We start from the raw sequence: 19291 nt of genomic DNA, 5'->3' as shown, positions 1-19291 counted from the left end.
CCACTGCCCTCCATTACTCCCTCAGGGCCCCCAACACTGCCAAGATGCATCCCTCCCTCGGACATCTCCAAACCCAGCCCTTTGCACACCCAGCCCCACTAGCATTGCATCTCATGCATCCTAAAACCCGCTCTGAGCGCACACATCCAGCTGCAAGTCCTCAGGTTTCCACATCAGGTTTTATTAATGCACAGGAGAATATGAGCAGATTTCCAGCAAAAGGGAGTGCAGAGCTGTTCTATGGGCAGCCTAAACTCCTAGCAGTACAAGTGCTATTACCTCTGGGTAGAAGTAATATTAGTATACTGCACAGCTTTGCTGACGTTGCCAAAAGCAGCGCTCTTAATGGCCTGTTATCCCTCTGCTGCTCTGCACAAGGTGATGCACAATGCAAACAAACAAAAGCAATCTCTTAAGAAGTCACTTTCCTGGTGTGGAACCCAGCACAGAAACTTGACAGTGTATGTTCCGAGTCCTCTCTCTCAAGAAGGTGGTAACACCAACAGTGCTAAGGGTCTCCAGTTTCCTTCACTTCATGACAGATTTTATGATCAAACCCACATTAGGAATCCATGTATTTCTAGATTTTCAGAGTATCGTTTTTCCCATAGCAGAGCCAGGCTGAAAGCCAGCCCAGAGCAAACAGTTTTGGGGCAGCTGCAGGATATTCTCTTGCCTTTGGCTCAGGCTGCATACATATTTCTTTGAGGCAAGGACAGTTTAAGCAGCATTTGACTTCAGGCACTTCCAGGCCTGCTGTAGCTATGAGGCAGTCCAGTCCAAGCTTTGGAGTAGCTTCACAGTGAGCCAGATAGGGAAAGGATGCAGGACAAAATGAACCCAAGTCCTCCCCCACAGAAACAGCCTTGCCTGGATTGTGAATCTAACACTGACTGCTACTGGAAGTAAAAGACATTGAAGAAAATGAGGCAGAAGCAACAGGGACAATTAGTGATCACAGTGTCTGATTTTTGTTTCAAATCATTTCTCTCCATCATTTTTCCTCATGTAGAGCAGAGATAGGAAAATTATTTTGACCAGGAGAACGGCTCCAAGCTTCTCTTTCTAAGTTCAGTCCTGCATTCTGTGTTTTTTTATTGCGTAAAAATGAAAATCCACACACAAGGCCTTACTTAGACCATGTTGTGTTGTAAATAAAATTAGTAGAAGCTATCTGCTGGGATCTGGCCTTATGTTTGTGTATTCCCAGGGATACTTCAGTGAGAGGATGTCCTTTTCAACATCTGTTAACAACCAGAGTCCCCCAGAAAAACAGAATGCTTTGCAATTCCAGGCATAATTTCAGCTCCAAGATTTTCAAACATCTCTAGAGCAGATCTCCTGAAGTTTTCTTCAGTAAATGATGAGGAAGTTAGGAAATTTTTCTGTCTAATAATCGTCTAAAGGTGCCTGAAAAATCTAACCTCCAATTAGGGAGAAAATCTTCAAAATCTGATGAAACTCAACCACATTCATTTCATGCTGCCCTTCCTGATGGTTACACGGTGAAACCCTTAGGAGAGCTCCTTGGCTTTAACTTACACATTACTCCATCTAGTGGCCTAAGGGTTCCTGTGTCCAAAAGTTTAAAACTCTGCCCTGGTACAAGCTGGAATTCAAACCTCTGCAGCAATTTCGCCATCACCACTTTAGCCTCCATCTGTTAAGAAGGAAAGCAAACTCATTATCATTGACAGAAAGTATGGATTTGACAGCAGCATTTGAAATTTAGCATGCTATGTCTTACTGCTTTGTCAATATAGATTTATTAATGGCTGTGAGAATGGGAAGGAAGAACACAGCCAGCTGGGGCTTCCCAGATTTGAAGACAAGTGACAGACACAAAGATCTGTCCCTGTGTTTACAAACAAACTCCATTTTGGTGATTCAACCATATTAATGTGATGATTTTGAGCACCAACGCTTAGATAAACTCATAGCACATTCCTGATTGCAAGGTACATACGTCCCCTATCAGGGGCAAGCTATGCACCTTCCCTTTGAGGGGTAGAGGGCTAGTGCACTGTCAGTAGGGCCAAGGTACCAGTATACTATGACCTGGCCCAGGGCTCACTAACAGATTCTCATTACAGTTGTGCTCACCTGTGCAAACACCTGCCCAATACAGGAACGGGGTCCCAGTGAGAATGGAAAATAGGAGTAATATGGCCTAAAAAGATAAACAATCAAAACTGTCATTCTGACTGTTTTATCATAAAGAAAGATGCAAATCCTTCAACACTACAGCCAACACTACAGCAAGGTAATGGTTAAATGCCACCCCACCTAGCTGAACTGTCAAGACAATCTCCAAACTAGAATTTTTTGGTTCAGAGCCAACAGAGTTCTGAACAGTGCTGTAAGTAGCACTCCACTGGCTCAGCTTGCATAGTATGGCTGCATGCAAACTTTATTTCTAAGCCATATTTCAAGCACACCCTAAATGCTCTCCAGACTATCATGAGGATTTAACAATCCATCCAACTGCTGCTCCTGCACGCACATCTGAACCACATAAGCAAGGGGCTGTTTGGTCCTGGAGATCAGAATAGCTCTTATCTGAAACAAAGTTCCTGACCTAAGCAGTTAGATGTAGGGGCTTCAGCACAAACTGTCCTGATACTTCCATCACACTACCATCCATTTCAAGCTTCCTGGGTAAAGGCTGTCATGCATCAAATCCTTGTTTTGCAGTACAGCAAATACTTATCCTGGCTTTGTCTCAGTCTGGTTTTGACCTTAACATAAATATTAAATAACATGAATTGGAATGGGAAAATTTTTCCTCTGCTTTCTTCGCCCTGAAGTATTAGATATTAAATATTACATATTTAATGATCTGGAAGTAAAAAGAAACTCACCTAGGTGCATCTTTGCTAAATCGGTCTGGATTGAAAGAGAGCGGATCCTCGAAGTACCTGTCCATCCGCCCCATCACATATGTGCTGAACTGTCAAGAAGGCAGATCTGCATTAGTCAGCAGAAGCTCACTGAAAATGACTCTCTGTTGTCACAGGTGCAAAAACACAGCTATCTTGCACCCCCTAGGCAAAACTGACCCAGTGTCTCAATTCATATCCAAGTCCCAGCCCAAATTTCACCAAATAGTCAGTAGGAATGGTGGGGGAGTATTCTGGACTCTGATACTGTTACACGTGGATCCTGCAAGAGCTACATGTTGCTGATGGGGGATGCTGCTGCAAGACTTACAAGTAGCGTTGTGTTTGCAGGAATCCTGACACCTTCAATGACAGTCTCCTTCCCTGTCCAGCGCACTGTCCCTGGGACAGGTGGGTACAGACGCATTGATTCCTTCAGAACCTGTGTCAGCAAAAAGCACAAGAGATCAGTTATTTAATGCAGTGCAGAAACATAATGAATTACTCGTATAGCCTTTCATTCTGGCCAAAGGGGAGCTTTTGGCTTATAGAACAGATGCTGGTGTACCTTCCTCAGAATCCCGTGGGCAAAAAAAATGGCTAAGTCAACTTGCCTTCAGACCTGGTTCTTTCTTATCACTGATACAGAAATTACATAAAGAAGTGACAAGCACAATGCATTCAGCAGATCTAACACCTAAACTTGGGAAAACGATTAGGTGAAATATTACTGGGAAGGAAATTCAAAGGGAGTATCTGAGAGTGAATGAAATTCATGCACCTGACAAGCAGTGCTCAGAGCTGCTGCCAGCAGCACGGGTGGCTACTGCCACCTCCTCCCCACTCTCAGCACTGTGCTCCTGCCCCTGCCTTTGTGCTTTATCTGGTGCTCAGGGAGCTGTGCCAGGTCACAGCACCAAAGTGACAAAAAACAACCTGGCAAAGAAAAATGAATAGGAAACAGTGAGAAAAAAAAGTGAAACATGACCGTTTCTTTTGATGGCATTGAGCTGTAAGAATGGCTTATTTCATGAAAGTGAAGCCTAATTAACAGTGCACATTAGCATCGCATTGCAAATGCAATTAACAGTGGGTATGCAAGAATGAATTAATGAAAAAGAAGCATGGACAAAAGGATTCAAAATTGCTTGAATGACAACAGAGGAGTCCCATGGTCTCTGATCCTCCATGGACAGACTAGCTCTCTGACTAATGGTGACTGTGACTTTGCTTGTACAGATCCAAGCTTGTTCTGCTAAATAAACTGTCTGCTTTTGAGAGGCTCTCATGTAATCTGTCTTAACACTGAAAAGCTTAGATACCTAGTCCTAATTGGAGTGATGTAATTGTGATGACGCTTGGACAAGCCTAGAGAAACCTGCTGATTTCAGTAAGCACACAGTGATGTCTTTTCTTTACAAGAAGTGCACTTTTGAATTTATCTGCCACCAAAGCACAGCAGTTTGAGGGACAGGAAATGACAAACATGAGTCTCAACGGGGCAGTTTAAGAGAAAAGCAGTGATAGTAGATTACTAAAATTACAGGGAAATGGAAGCAAGGAGAATAGTTGCCAGGTCTGTCTATTCAGCCTCTCCTGAAGGTTACTGGTGCTCTCATCTTGTAAAAAAAAAAAAAAAAAAAAAAAAAAAAGATACGTGACAAATGCTGGCAAGTAGCCAACCCCTGGCTTTACAGTTCATTACCAACTTTTTACACACAAGATTTCTTCTAGGACCAAACATTTGTTTGTTTTTTTCTTTCCCCCCCTCCTCAGTGAATGAATAAGGTTTAACAACTGAAAAAAAAAAACAAAAAAAAAAACTGAAATTGCAAAAACCAGCCAATATTTTTGGAAGTCTTCAAATCTCACTTCGTTTATTGCACTACGGTGAGATCATAGTTGGAAATGTTTTAATAGCAATCAAACAAAAATAGAGCTGAGATTTTGGGAACTGCGTGGGACTTACGCAAAGGTTGGGCTCCACACTGCAAGCCCTTCTTAAAATAATACAACTACAGTTTCAGCTTAAACAGGTAGGGATTAAGCAACTCCAGCTCTCTGCTTAGTAATAATGCAAGTAAGAAGCAAAGGAATCCTGGGGTTTCAGAATGGAATCTAGAAGCACCCTTCCCATCAAGGCTGGGCTGCTGCAGACAGCTGTCTGCCTACTTGCTTATTCTCCGAGGACAAATGCCATCAGCCTCTCATTTTGGTGCTGCTCCTAAAATCTTAAAAGCATGGGGTTCTTCTTGGCAGTCGCGTGACATGGCAGGAGTGCTACCAAACAGCTCTGACTGGTATCTTACTTCACTCCTACAGTACCTGTGATAAGTACTTCAGTTTGCCAAGATCCTCATACTCAATGTCCCTCTTAGCACCAAGGACTTCATCCACTTCAGCTTGTACTCTGCAGAGAAATTCAAAAATATTAGTTGCAGACACCTATTTCTTGTGAGGCAAAGTGACAAAGTACATTTTTTACTTTCCAGACACTGAGTTGCACTTTGATTTTCATCCTCAGGCAAAATGCCTACTGATTCCCAGCCAGCCTGCCTGAACCTGTGCCTTCCATCAGGATGCAGTAAAGCACACACAGAACAACGCAGCCAGGCAGCACTCTGGACCAGCTTTAAAAAAAAACAAACACTTAGATGGAATTGAAATAATTCATCCCTCTGCTTGTTTTTAAATGTCAGATATATTGAGTCATGAAACTGTTTCTTTCGGAAAGAAGGCTAGAATTTACCTTAAGTTTTTTGGTAATCCATATAATTAGGTTCACCATGAAACCAACAGTGAATCAGAGTACACCTACCTTTCCATTATTTCAGGATGCTGAGACAGTGCCATTACTGTAAACGACAACTGATTGGCAGTGGTTTCATGACCTAGAACCATAAAGAATCAGTTCAAAGGTTAGTATAAAGTAATAAGATGATACTAAGAAGGTCTGGTCACATTACTGCCAACAAGAGACTTTAAAAGTCACGCCCCAAACATTTTATTTCAAGTATTTAAGAAGTTAAATGAAACACTAAAAGGGATGTGATAAACACCTTTCAAGAAGCATAGCTGGTATTTTTAACAGTTACCTTGATCAATTCATGGCTGCAGATTTTGTACTCATGACTGAATGATTAGAAACAACCTATCAGCAAGATCAGTGCTAACACTTATAAGAGGCCTAAGTGATTCAGTCACTGTCCTATCACCAGCCACATAACCCTACTGAGAAGCAAATATTTACCGACATTGAAGGAAAACAGAGCTTCTGTCTTTGAAATGTTTGCTTTATGTAGGTATGTTTAATGTTTTTTCATTAATAGGGACACATACTATTTTAAAGCACTACAGAAAATAGAATTCCATGAAGATTTGTTTAAAAAATACCTTCCTTTGGGAAAGAAAAGCGTCATCTCAGGAAGTCACCTAAATCCCACTGATGTGCAGATCAATTTTTCTACATCCTTCAGCTCATTATCTGGGTCTCTGTTTCTACTGATAGTCTTGACATTGACCTCTCCCAGCTAGCACTGAATGCTACCCCTACAGCAAGGATGGCATTTGCTTATGTGGGTGAGGTGATGCAAAAACCCATGCAACATACTAAAGATGCTTTCAGTGGGACTTAGCAGGACATGAGATGGAAGGGTCAGAACCACATGAAAAAGCCTCGCACCCCAAAGGCAAAGCTGTTCCTGCAACAACAGCCTGGCTTTATTCACTATGCTGGTATGACAGAACAAGGACGAAACATCATCTGCCTGCGAGAAAACTAAGAGCTCTTTTCAGACTTTGCTCAGCTGTTCTTACTCCAGTATAACGCTGCTGTTTACCAACTGTGAGATCAATAAGTATACAGGTGTTGCAAAGTACTGTTCAATCAATAAGTACATAGAGACGTTGTGCTAGTAAGATTATCATGTTGAAACAGATAATCAGACATAAACGAAAGTGCTCACCAGTATCATAGGCTAGCAAGAACCCCCCCAAGGAACAATCTCCAGAAAGAGATCCTTCTTCAGTGGCAATCAGTCCTTAAATGGGGTCTAGGAGAGGTGGAGCCAAGCTCCACGCCTTCCAGTCACACAGCTGAATTGCCTTCACCTGTGATCCTGCGGCTGACTGAGTGCTCACCTCAGGTGATCAAACAGAGGTTCAGGCCATGACTCAACAGTTCCAATGCACCAACCAAGTGATTCCTGGTCACAGCAGCATTACAAGGAGCGAGCAAAGCCAATAACAATTGTGTGGGCAGCACAAGAATGAATATAGCTTCCCACACAACATATCCAAATATTAAAGCAGCTACTAACCCGCAACAAAGAAAGTGATAAAGTTGTCCAGCATGTTTTCATCATCTCTAGTTTTCTCCAGAGCTGTCAAGACAGAAAAACAAATGAGATTAGGAAATGTATTTGTGCTCCAGCTGGAAGAGTCAGGACACCCTGTCCTGCTTTGAGCATGTTTTCCTGAATGGATTAGGAAGGAACACTGAGACAGCTACTCAGAGGTGACCTGTGATCAGTATTTGATCCAATGTCAAGAAACAGGGTATTTTCTAAACAAGTCACTTTATGACTCTTCAATGTTAAAAAAAAAAACAAAACACATGGTCTTGAAGACAGTAAAGGCAGACTGAGTCACAAAGTTCACGTCCCCAAACTAAGACTTCCAAAGCTCAGGAAAAGCAAGCCAAAGACAAATTAACTTGAACAGCGATGTGCTTCCTACCATCTCCTTTCAGTATCTGCGTAAGAATATCTGTTGGCATTTCCTTCTCACTCTGGATGGCTTCCCTCCTCTTCTCAATACACTCCTTGCCCACACGCCGCAGCAGCCGTATGCTCTCCCGGACCTCTTTTATCATTTTCTGCTTTCCTGGCATGTACTGAATACAGAATTTATTTAGTCTTTTTATTCCTCTTGCTGGTAAAAACATTTGCAGTGTTGTTTTTTAAATGGCACCTCAATGTCATTTTTCACAAAAACATCTGCTCTCTGCAGAACAAAGTGAACTTTCCTAAAGTGCTTCGGACTTTTTCCTGAAGTGTTTGGACTAAAAGGAGAACTACTTCAGTTCATGCTGATGTCCTGCCTTGTCAGGGCTAATTTTTTGATCATCATGAGCAAAATTCCTCAATTTTCTGAGGAAAGAAACTGTAGCATACGATACAGAATCCACCCGTTGGACCCAAAAGGGAAAGTGGGAGCTCTGGAAGTCTGAATGACAGCTTTCTTGAGAAACTATGGAGCTTAACTGTTCCAGATTTCACCCACAAAATTCAAGTCCATGAACACTGGCCCCACTGGCCAATACTTTTTTTATGGTAAGGAAGTTCAAATTTCTTCCACTTTGTATGAAGGCTGCAGTGCTTCTTGGGCAAGGAATTCCCAACTTTTGCAGCAATGGGCATGAAAGTGTAAAAGCACGTAAGAGAAAACATGCAGGGAGGGAAAAAGGCAGAATGATAGAAATGAAGCACTAACTAATAACATGTTAATTCTGCAAGTGTTTTAAAGTGCTAATTAATTCTATCTCAACACATGTTGGAGGAAAGAACTACTGATGATGTTTTCCCTGTAAGATTAAGACCACACACAACTCTAGTCTCATACAGAGGCAGTTTCCAGCTGGACATGCAGACAGGGGATGGATGCAAGGAGCACACAGACCTTCACAAAGGGGATGCGCATCTCAGTCATTCCTTTCATGATCATGGTCACAGCATGTGGGAATGGCGTCTGGTCATCCCTTAATGCATTCAATTCCAAGCCAAAGGCCACCTGAGGGGAGGGAAAGGAAAAAGCAGCCATTGCTGAATCCTCCCAGCTCAGAAGAGCTGGCATGATAAAGCAGGACTGCCTCGCACCACTGTCTTTTCCCAGAAAAATGCCTCAGGCTAGTCTGCAAGAGTCTGTGAGGGAAGGCTGATATCTAGATTAGCCTTTCTCCTTTTCTAAGGGGAATTAATATTTGTTATTACCCCCAATTATTCCTTAACTGTTTCACACAAAGAAGGGAAAAGCCATGGCAAGGCAGATTTCATGCTGACATATAGTAATGCAATATGCACCCATGAACAAACAGCAGTGTGCCCTTCTAGTCTGGAGGGATGGGAGTCACGAGGTTTAAGGGCTTCTGCAAAAAGCTTCCTGTGCAGCATGCTGCTGGCCTCTCTTACACAACATAAATCCTTCCCTAACTTCCCTTTCCGATATCTCAGCCTGAACGGGTGTGCCACAATTACTGCCCCACTTCTTGGGGCGTTCCCAGGTAAAGGTACCCTGGCTCCAGCTCCTGATCCCATTATTTTCATTCCCTCCTGCTAATGGCAGAGGAAACAAGAAAGCACACAGCTGGTACCTTTGCAATGACATCCAAAGTCACCCGGCTCATCATCGTCAGCATGCTACACTCTGTCTCTCCATCTGCCTTTTCCTCTAGCTTCTCCATCAGCTCCTCTGCTTTTTCATTAAAAGTGTCCATCATACCAATCAGGTAGCTGAACAATTAATAGAAATGAGTGATGGGGACTCTGGGGAGGATACCTTTGCTCGGGCAAAATTATAATTTTTTACAGGAAATTATAATGATTTTTTTTAAATGTTGTTTAACCTTAGATTTATAAGAAATTTGCCTTAGTACTTTAAAAATCAGAAGTGACAAAATGTGCTCTTGCAGCCACCCAGCTCTATCCTACCATGTAAATAACAGCTGTCACAGCAAAGAGCTTTGGCCTGAGCATGTTGAGGCAGATGGACAAACCTCCAGACCCTAAATGCAATGTATTTATTTTGTACAGACAAGCAAACCAGACCACAGCAATCTCTCTCTCCCACAGGGAATCACTCAGACAGGTGAATGGTTAGGCCTGCCCACTTCAAATATCTGAGGTTTGTTTTCAAATGGGATAAAGCAACCATTGCAGCATTCCTAGATGCACGACCCTGGGAACTCCCTGCCACCACTGAGCTTACATAAGTGTCACTCCCATGGGGAAAGTTTGGGAACACTGTATAGTGTGCTATACTCAAATTAAAATAAGATTTTAAGAGGGTTTTCTCTTTCTAAATATCAAAAATGCATCAAGAATGGTTACAATCATGAAAATACAGCAGGCGCAAGCAGATCATCCCAGAGATATTTGCCTTACCTTCTGCTGAAAGCTGGATCCATCACCTTCCGCTGCTTGTGCCAGTGCTCATAGTCACGATCAGTTACCAAGCCATTCCCCAAAAACCTAGCATTTAAGAAAACAAGGAAAGGAGCACTTTTCAGCAAGGGAGTCAGCCCAAATTGTCCCATCAAAAACTCTTCCACATCTACTTTCTTGTATTTTTCCCATAAGCAGGAAGTACTTTGTTGCTTTGAATGCATTGTTGTGGAAAACAACTGAATTGTATCCATGTTTTGCATGGTATGTGTGGACTACTGTGTGCAACAGGATGCTGATTCATTGTGCAGGTTCCAAAACAACTGTAACAAAAATAATTAATGTAATTTAATTACTCTATTTTCAGGAGCATCAAGATAACAGCAAAACATCCCCTCTTCTTTCATTTTGCTTAGGAACTGGAAACTCAAGCGCATTCAAACGAAAGTTTGTTGTTCAAGTGAAATGTTTGATGATGGTCTTGAGAAAACTCTTCTCAGACTAACTGAACATTCATAGGGGAAAAAAAAAATCAAGGTAAAAAACATCCATCACAACCTCCTGCCTGATCGGGAAGATGTTTGACTTGCCATATAGACTTTCAATGTAATTTAGTAAGCACTTGTTGCTTAAGTATACCTGGAATCAGTCATTTATATTAACAGCCTGACTCAACACAAGAGCCATGCCTGTGTCTTTATTAATCTTTCACTTACTTTGAGATACAGTGGCTTCAGGTAGTTTTTTGCCTACCTCACACCAAACAAATTGAAGATACGGCCATATATCAGACGGTCCTTTGGGTACTCTGGTGACATCAAGAACTCCTAAAATAAGATTTCAGGTTGGTGAGTACTGAGCACCATTCATTTCTCAGACAAAACATAAAAAGCCGCTCACACAGTCTGAAGACTACATGAATTATTTGGTGTGCCCTGATTCCCCAGTTTCCATGCTTGTTTTGCATGCCTGTAGCATTTTTTGCCTGGTGACCTGGAAGCTATCTCTGTGATTATTACAAAAATTCAGCTCCTTTGTGCCTTTTCTTTTGAGATATCAAGCTCTTGCAGATAGCCTGCTTCTCAGAAATTGAGGGTGCTTGCTATATCTGCAGTTTAAAGAAAAGTAACAAAGTAAATCAATTGATCAAGCAAGAAAATAAATACAGACTGCAAAAAAGTTCAGGCCACTTCTCCTTCGTAAACTGGCAGAGTTGTGCTCCCAGAAGGCACAAGTTAGCTGGACCATGCTGCCCTAATCATCAGACACCACCACCCTTTTTAGAGGGCTGATTCCCACTGTCCGTTCTGTTTTATTTTGCAGTACCTTCACTCCTTCAGGACTAAAAATCAGTACTGAGACTCTGTGAAATGCATTAACCCGCACAATAGGTCCGTATTTCTTTGACCTACAAAAAAAAGGAAAGAAATGGTACAAAACACCAGTATCAGTTCAGACCTAAGAACTTCAAAGGACCAAAGCAGCATGTACAGGGCACAACTGCAGACTTGAATGAATAAAGCCAATAAGAGAAATACCAGCGTTCTTTATCTAGCCCTACTACCTACCCTCTGAATGATGATAAGTATATAACTCAACGCCTCCACGTCTTATTTTCCCAACTTACTACAGGGCTACTCGAGTCTAACCTACTGATGTGTGTCAACTTACCACTGCAGAAAGAGATCATGTAGAAACTCCTTTTTCTTCATCATTCTCCAAAAGATTGGCAGATGTCCAAGTAAAAAGCTGCAGAAAATGAAGTTAAGAGTGTCATGAGGATGCCAAAAGGATTTTGTACAGATTGCAGTCCTCAGCACTGATACTTAGGGAAGGATGACTGGAAGGATGTGAAGTGAGCTTCAAGACCTAGGTGTTTTGCTGCAGTCTAATGATTAAAAGAATGATTTGGAATGATGATTGCCCTGGGTAGATGCTCTATTTGTAACATAAACAACAGTAAATTGCTTTTCAAACATGCTCAAGATTCTTTGCTACAGAAAGCATGAGGAGCAAAACCAACCCCATTTCAGCATCCCTTTATATCCCCACATGCTCATGTGCCAAGTACTCAGCATACAGACTTGTTGCTCAGTGGATGCAGTGTGCATTGGTTGTATTCTTACTCCTTGTACGGAAAGGCAGAAATAACACATAACTGTGCCAGTATGCAGACATCACCTAGGTATGCTAGGAACCCTCTGGTGCACAGCCAGGGGATTGGTGTAGAGACAAAGTCCTGCCAGCTGCACGCCCACAGCAGATATATTTTCTGAGCAAGACTATGAAATGTTTAAGAAAAGCTTAGGATTCATATAGAAACTGAAAGAAGTGAATAAAAGGGTTAATCCTTCAACTACAATAGCTGTATTCAAAGGTCAGAGACCAATTTCTTCCTTCAGATGTGAGCAGGAAATTCCCACTGGCTTTGCACACATCTGAAGGAAGATTTGGCCAAGCTCCTCTCCAAATCAAGCAAGCTGTGCTTGAGATCTGTTTTCCATTTGAGACACAGCCAGCCATGCTATCATCCTCTTCTATACAAACAAGCTATAGGGGAAAAACAGGCTCTTGTTTTATTTCTATTGGAACCAGCAGACAGTTAAAATAACAAGCACTCAACAAGGCTACGTAATATCTGCAGAAATCTTCACTCCTCTCTTGCTTGACTCCTCCTCTCTAACTGGACTATAAAAATGTGTAAGAAGACAAAGTCCTTGCTAGCCAAAGCTCTGGGAAGAGCTCTACCTGCAGCATATCGAGTACAGTCCAGCTCACAGCTCCCGTCACTGGGGAATTGTGACAACTGAGTCCTCAGGGATGTTTTGTCCTTTATCCTGTCAACTCCCAAGTTGGTTAGGTGCTGTAACAAGCGCAGAATGTTCATTCACTAGTAGGAAGTCATGTATGCCATGATAGAATCAAGCAAGGGTTTGGTTTGGGATATATAGTTATGTGGCACTGCCATCCAAAACCATGCATTTACAAATAAATCCTTCTCTCCATTTCCTCCTAATAGAACTCTAACACGAAGCAAACTTTTGAAGAGACGACCTTTTCTCTAGCTCTCAGTGTTTTCCAAGTGTGATATCTGGGCAGCCTGGTCTGGTGGTTGGCAATCCTGCACATAGCAGGGGAGCTGAAACTACATGGTCATTGTGGTCCTTTTCAACCCAGACCATTCTATGATTCACACGACAGAAATGACACAAAGCCATTATGACTCACTATTTTAGCCAATCATGCACAAGCCTCATTTAGAGATGTGTTAGCTCTGACAAACTAAATCAGCCCAGGAAATCAAGGGTGTTAACATAATCTTGTCATTATGTAATTGTAAGAGCTGAGACATGGTCTGAGGTTTTGCAAAGATCCTGTTGTACTTCATCCTGAAACAAAGCTTTCTTAAGCTTTTATTAAAGGTAAAGGAAGGAGACAGCAACAAAGGAAAAGTCACTTAGGACAGAATGACACCTTGGAAAGATGCAGGCTGTGGAACGAGTAGAAGGGTTAACATTTGGATGAAGCCCATTTTGGAACTGCAAAATCAGAGCCATGTGGGTTAGCAAGGAACTCTGGAAGCCACCATTCTGTCCCCTTCCTGAGGCCAAAGCTATATTACCACTGTTCAGGGCCTTATCCAGTTCTTGTGCTGATTCTGTGAACCCAGAGAATCATAAAATGGCTTAAGTTGGAGGGAACCTTACAGATCATCTAGTTCCAACCCCCTGCTGTGGGCTGGTTGCCACCCACCAGATCAGTCTGCCCAGGATCCCATCTAACCTGGCCTTGAATGCCTCCAGGGATGGAGTACTGACAACCTTTCTGGGCAGCCTGTGCCAGAGCCTCACCATCCTCTCAGTAAAACATTTCTTCTGAACGTTTAACTTCTCATTAGGTTCTCATGTGCCCGCTTCCCAAGCATGCCCAGATCCCTCAGGGTGGTGCTCCTTCCTTCTGTTGTGTCAACTGCACCACTCAGTTTGCTATCATCAAAAAACTTGCTGAGAGTACATTCAATCCCACTGTTTATGTCACTGATATACTAAAGAGCACTGGTCCCAGGACAGACCCCTGGGGGAAACCACTCTTGACTGGCTCCATCTGGACATAGAAGCATTGATAAGAACCCTCTTGTGACAACCATCTGATCAATTTTTTACCCACATAATAGTCCAGCCTTCAAATCCATGTTTCTCCATTTTACATCACAGTAAAGATGCTTTGCCTTACACCTAATTGGCAGTTCTCTTGTGGCAACTTGTGTCCATTGCACAACCAAGATGAGTTTGGCCTCATCTTCTCACAATCCCCTGACTCCCAGGGAGGTTACATCAGTACCATGTTCTGCTTTTCTTTATAAAGTACTTTTCAGAGCTGGAGGTATTTGATCTTTCCTCCCTTGGATATTTGGCAGCGGAAGCGTTTGCACAGCTGGTACTGACATGGGGGTTTTGCAGCCACTGACTATTTATACTTCTGGAAAGCTATCAGGATAGAAGAGGACAGATTCTCTAAGCAGGGTCTGTTGTGATGGGACAAGGGGAAATGGTTTTAAACTAAAAGACCAGAGATTTAGACTGGATACGAGGAAAAAGTTTTTTATAAGGGTGGTGAGGCACTGGAACAGGTTGCCCAGAGAGGTGGTGGGTGCTTTGTCCCTGGAGACATTCAAAGTCAGGCTGGACAGGGCTCTGAGCACCTGCTGGAGCTGTGGGTGTCCCCGCTCACTGCACGAGTGTTGCACCAATGACATTTAAAGGTCCCTTCCAACTCAAACAATTCTGCAATTCTATGATTACTGTGAGCTCAAGAGATAGGGAAGCTCTTGTATGGAGACATCAGTGCTAGAAACCTTCCTGAGGAGGGTCCTAGCCTCTATCACCACCTCCACGCCTCAAATCCTGAAGAAGGAAAAGAGAAACAGCCACGAAATTACTCAACTGCCATTATCTTAGGCTGTGAACTCACTTCCCAAGATGAGGACAGGTAGATTCAGGTATGACAGGCTCCCTCCTAACTCTCATCTCAATTTCTGACCACGATTACAGAAGTAGATTTTCTCCTGACACTTGGAGATAAGCAACCGGGCCCGGTGTCCCTGCGGGGCTGCCTGGGTGCGTGAGGGCGCAGGGCTTCTTGCCGGCGTTGGGCGGTGCGCCATTCCCATACACCGGCCCCTGCTGCACCGCTGCCGGCTGTCGGCTCAACGTCCTACAAACAAAGCGCAACTCGAACGCGCAACTCGAAACTGCTGATCTCCGCTTCGTCACGCCCGTCCTTGCCGTGTCAGCAAAGCGCCGGCCCTCAGCAGGCTGCCAGCCCGCAGTCACAGCGGCGTGCGCAAATGGCGCCCGGCGGGGCGGCTGGCCGGCCCTTACCTCTCGCGCGGGGCGCTGGGGATGTGGTCATACGCGGCATGGACGCGCCGCACGTAGCAGCAGTACAGCCCTGCCGCCAGCAGCAGCGGCAGCGCCAGTAACAGCAGCACGCCCAGCACTGCCATGGCCGCCGCTCGGTGGTCGGTTGTAGCGGGGACGGCGCCGGCGCGGCACGGCCTCGGGCAGGGCGGAGGCTGCTGGCTGTTAACTGCTTCCGCTCGGGGCTGCAGGAGGAGCGGCTCCGGCCCGAAGTGTGACAGCTTGTCAGGAGCACGAAGGCTTTTCTGAATCGTGTGGGTGTGCAGGGCTGCTCCACGGTCACCTCCGACGGCCCCCAGCGCTTTAATGCTTTGTATTCTGCAGGGAGGGCATAGAATCTTAGAATTACGGAATATCTTAGAATCACGGAATATCTTAGAATCACGGAATTGGAAGGGACCCGCAAAGATCTTGGAGTCCAACCCTGGCTCCACGCAGCGCTACTCAAATGCAAACCCTGTGTCTGAGCTCATCCCCTCCAGGGATGGGGCACCCACAGCGCTGGGCAGCAGTGCCAGTGCCTCACTGCCCTCTCCATGAAGAAATTCCTCTGAACATCTAACCTAAATTCCCCCTCTTTTCATTTAAAACCATTCCTCCTTGTCCTGTCACTACCCCATCGTGTGAAAAATCAGTCCCAATGCTGTTTGTAAGCTTCCTTCAAGTACTGGAAGGCCCCAGAGCCTTCTCTTCTCCAGATGGCAACCCTTGGGGCAACGACCCCAAAATGATTTCCCCCTGTGTTTTGGGTACACAGATTTCTACACCAATATTTTTTAATCCAGAAATTGCACTGCTGGTGTATTCTTAAAGACCAACACTATCATCTAACTGCTGTTCCAGTTTATCTGACATGAAAGTAGATTTTATTTCCTGTCGAGGTTGGGGTGTTATAACAACTTGTTCTCAGAAGAAAAAAGAAATCTAACTTTCCATTTGGTCAGGCAGTCTACATCATGATCTTGTAATGTGAATAGCAATCAATGGGAAAGGAATGGCTCACTACAAGAGCGGCGTCAGCCAGAGGATGTGTTTAAAAACTGAAGCTAGCTAATGAAACCCAAAGCCACTCATTGAGCTTTGTGATGAATTATCGATTTTCTGGGTTCATTGATGATTTTTCTTTCAGAGTTACAGAGGGATAGAAGGTAATTATCTGTAAGGGTCACTCGAGTTCACTCAGAATATTTCTGATAAAAAAATTTCTGCTTCTACCTTGCTTGCAAGCAATTGATGGGGAGCATTTAATACGTGATAAAATATTTGATATTTTTTACATTTTCATGGAGTAGAGAGGCCCTGCGGTGTAGTCCTCATCCCTGATTAAAACAGGGAAGTTGTATAATCAAGCCTCTCATGTAAATGCAGTCATCAGCTGATATGTTTCATAAGTACTTTTCTACATAACTACCTTTCATAAGTACTCAGCCTGAGAAGGCTGTGGAAATTACATTTCAGCCTTTAAAGATAAGTTTTAATAAAAATTTTGTTTGCATTCTAACAAGCTTCAATAATTTCTTTTGCTTGTATTCCAATATGTTTCTACTCCCAAGAGTAAAAGACACGATCCAAAATCATTGTGCTGTTTGTCATCTGCCTGGCACCCAAATAACACACAGAGAAGGAGCACAGGTCGGGCATTCTGCACTTGCCTGTGCATCACTTTTATGCTGGGGATTGAACTGCTATCACATGAGCATTTTGCCAGCATGAGTGTTCCCAGAACACTAAGAGCCAAGAGTGGCAGAAAGTTGGGAACTGTCACTGTGAATTTGCAAGGTAAAATTGCAAAAAAAATTGGACCTAGAGTTAATGCAAACTCCTCTTGTCTTATTTCTGTCTATTAAAAATCATTTCCTGCTCTCTCTCAGAGGTCCAGCATCATATCTTATGTCCTGCAAGTGAGGACAGCACAGTAAGGGCATAGCGTAGGCATAGCTTGTGCTTGGGGATGATTCCCTAGTGCTTAGCTGGAGAGGTAGGAATCCCCAGGCAAACTGAAGTTGCCAAAAAAATGCACCTCTGTATTAGGAGCTTTTGACTTCATTGTTAAATGCCTCCATCTGCTGTATACTACTGTTTCAGTGCAGCTGGTGATTAAATCAGTATTTCTCATGGAGAATTCACAGGTGAAAACCTCAGCCCCCTGTTTAAAGGTCCATATGGTACTTGTAGGATCTGGTGCTCACATAAGCAACATGCTTCATCCATGTACAGCAGGAATACACGTGGATGTACTCCTTTCCAGGCTGGAAACACTGTCAAGGTGGGATCTGAGAACTGCCTTCTGTTTAGATCTCTCAGGCTATCTGTCTGGCTCTACCACCAGACCTTAAGAAATCCTATACATAACATTCTGTTGGAATCAGGAAACAGGATTTAGCTGTGCCCATGGGGTCCCTAGTGCAGACATGCAGGTTTTGGTATACAGAAGGTGAAAAATCAAGATGTTTTTTTCTGAGACAAATAACTTTTTCTGCTCCTCCACTTGCCTCTTGCTTCATCTCACATGGTCACTATATTGTGGCAAGTAACCATTTGCTTTTAATAGCACACAGTGCTCTGCTCCAAGGATTGCAAAACTCAGTAGAGAAAATATATATTCTTAAGCTTTCTTTCTACAGGATTGCAGCTCAACTCACCATTGATACTAAAATACCCATAGACGGAAAATATTCTGCATGCCTACAAACAGGGCCCTGGGATGCTGCAGTGCCAGCAGTTATCCAGCTCTGGAAGAGCACGTTGATCCTTCCCAGTCAATACAATGTTCCTGTGCAGAACTAGCAAGTAGTTGTCAAGGCTCTTAATGCTGAATGAAGGCAGTCCAAGAGTTCAGGTGTTGCCATCAGTTAATGCCCCTGAGGAAGAGGTGCTTGATATCAGTGCTTACACCTGGCTGAACACTGGAGATTCTTGTCCGTAAAAATAGTGTCTCTATTTACTACAATATTGTTAAAAGAAGTTGGCAGTTTCCATCCTAACTGCTTTCCTGATTGCATTAAAACATTGCTTGAAGCAGCTGCATAGCTGCACCTGTGCCCCAGATTAAAATCGAGATGAGAGAAACCTGGGAAAATCATGCACAGGGTAGCAAGGTATTGACATGCATCTCATGAGCTGGTAGTCTTATTTGTTTAACAGATGAGAACTGACTGTAAAAGCTTAAAACTTAAATTTGGTATGCAGTTCTTAATAAAAACTGCTTGGGTATCTTCTAATAGAAAAATGTATGCGTGTATAAGAAATTATCTAGGAGAGTGAATGCATCACACATGCCAAGCTGACCTTTTTGAGGGGGCTCTTGGCAGCTCTCAGAGATTAGGTACTGACGGTTGGGACTGCTTTTCTCCCAGCATCGCTGAATTTCTCTGTGGATCACAGCTGAGCAGTGCTCTGCCAAAGGCCAGCACAGCAGGATGGATATGTAGTTGGGCCTCTCTCAGACATCTGAACTGATGCCAGCAGGTTGACTGAAAGCACTGACTGGTGAGATTTGGAGGAGAGGCTGGTAGGGGAGGTACAGCAAGGACAAACTCCACAGCGTCATGAACAGTGGGGTCCCCTGGCCCATTCTCTACACTGTTGTGCTAGAGCCAGTGTCACTCACTGTGCTACTTCTGGATCTTATGGCCTTGAGTCATGGCTTCAGTTTTATTTAATTATAGGCCATCGTGCTTAGTAATGCAGTACACATGCCTTAAGCTGTTCATGCACTGCAACTTGATGTAGCGGCATGTTCAAATGTAGCAGGAGGACTGATCAGCTTACCTACAGCTCAATTTACGTGCCATCCAGGTATATAAATGCATTTTGAAATGACAAAAAATGC

General features: G+C 43.5%; 1 protein-coding gene across 1 annotated transcript; it reads right to left on the bottom strand.

Annotated features, from left to right (window-relative positions):
- Nucleotides 1-160: 160 nt before the first annotated feature.
- On the bottom strand, nucleotides 161-15574 carry LOC122179242 (cholesterol 24-hydroxylase). The gene is made up of 15 exons (XM_042870007.1): nucleotides 15421-15574; nucleotides 11711-11788; nucleotides 11366-11447; nucleotides 10793-10866; nucleotides 10040-10126; nucleotides 9250-9388; nucleotides 8559-8669; nucleotides 7617-7773; nucleotides 7199-7261; nucleotides 5698-5770; nucleotides 5205-5289; nucleotides 3211-3321; nucleotides 2862-2950; nucleotides 2104-2170; nucleotides 161-1660 (listed from the first exon to the last, which is right to left on the bottom strand). The coding sequence occupies exons 1-15, from the start codon at nucleotides 15543-15545 to the stop codon at nucleotides 1499-1501; spliced, it is 1503 nt and encodes a 500-aa protein (XP_042725941.1). The 5' UTR covers nucleotides 15546-15574; the 3' UTR covers nucleotides 161-1498.
- Between the last annotated feature and the right edge of the window lie 3717 nt (nucleotides 15575-19291).

The sequence above is a fragment of the Lagopus leucura genome, unplaced genomic scaffold (assembly GCF_019238085.1).
Source record: "Lagopus leucura isolate 7727_CA_CO unplaced genomic scaffold, USGS_WTPT01 Super-Scaffold_1, whole genome shotgun sequence".
In the NCBI taxonomy this organism is placed as follows: domain Eukaryota; kingdom Metazoa; phylum Chordata; class Aves; order Galliformes; family Phasianidae; genus Lagopus; species Lagopus leucura.
This window is presented reverse-complemented; position numbering and strand designations above follow the sequence as displayed.

Excerpts from the sequence above, each read along its gene's own strand:
- LOC122179242 (XM_042870007.1), bottom strand. The coding sequence starts at position 15,545 with ATGGCAGTGCTGGGCGTGCTGCTGTTACTGGCGCTGCCGCTGCTGCTG. Across the intron at positions 11,789-15,420 it reads CCCAGCGCCCCGCGCGAGAG|CTTTTTACTTGGACATCTGC; the intron begins GTAAGGGCCGGC and ends CATTTTCTGCAG. Across the intron at positions 3,322-5,204 it reads AACTGAAGTACTTATCACAG|GTTCTGAAGGAATCAATGCG; the intron begins GTACTGTAGGAG and ends TTGCTGACACAG.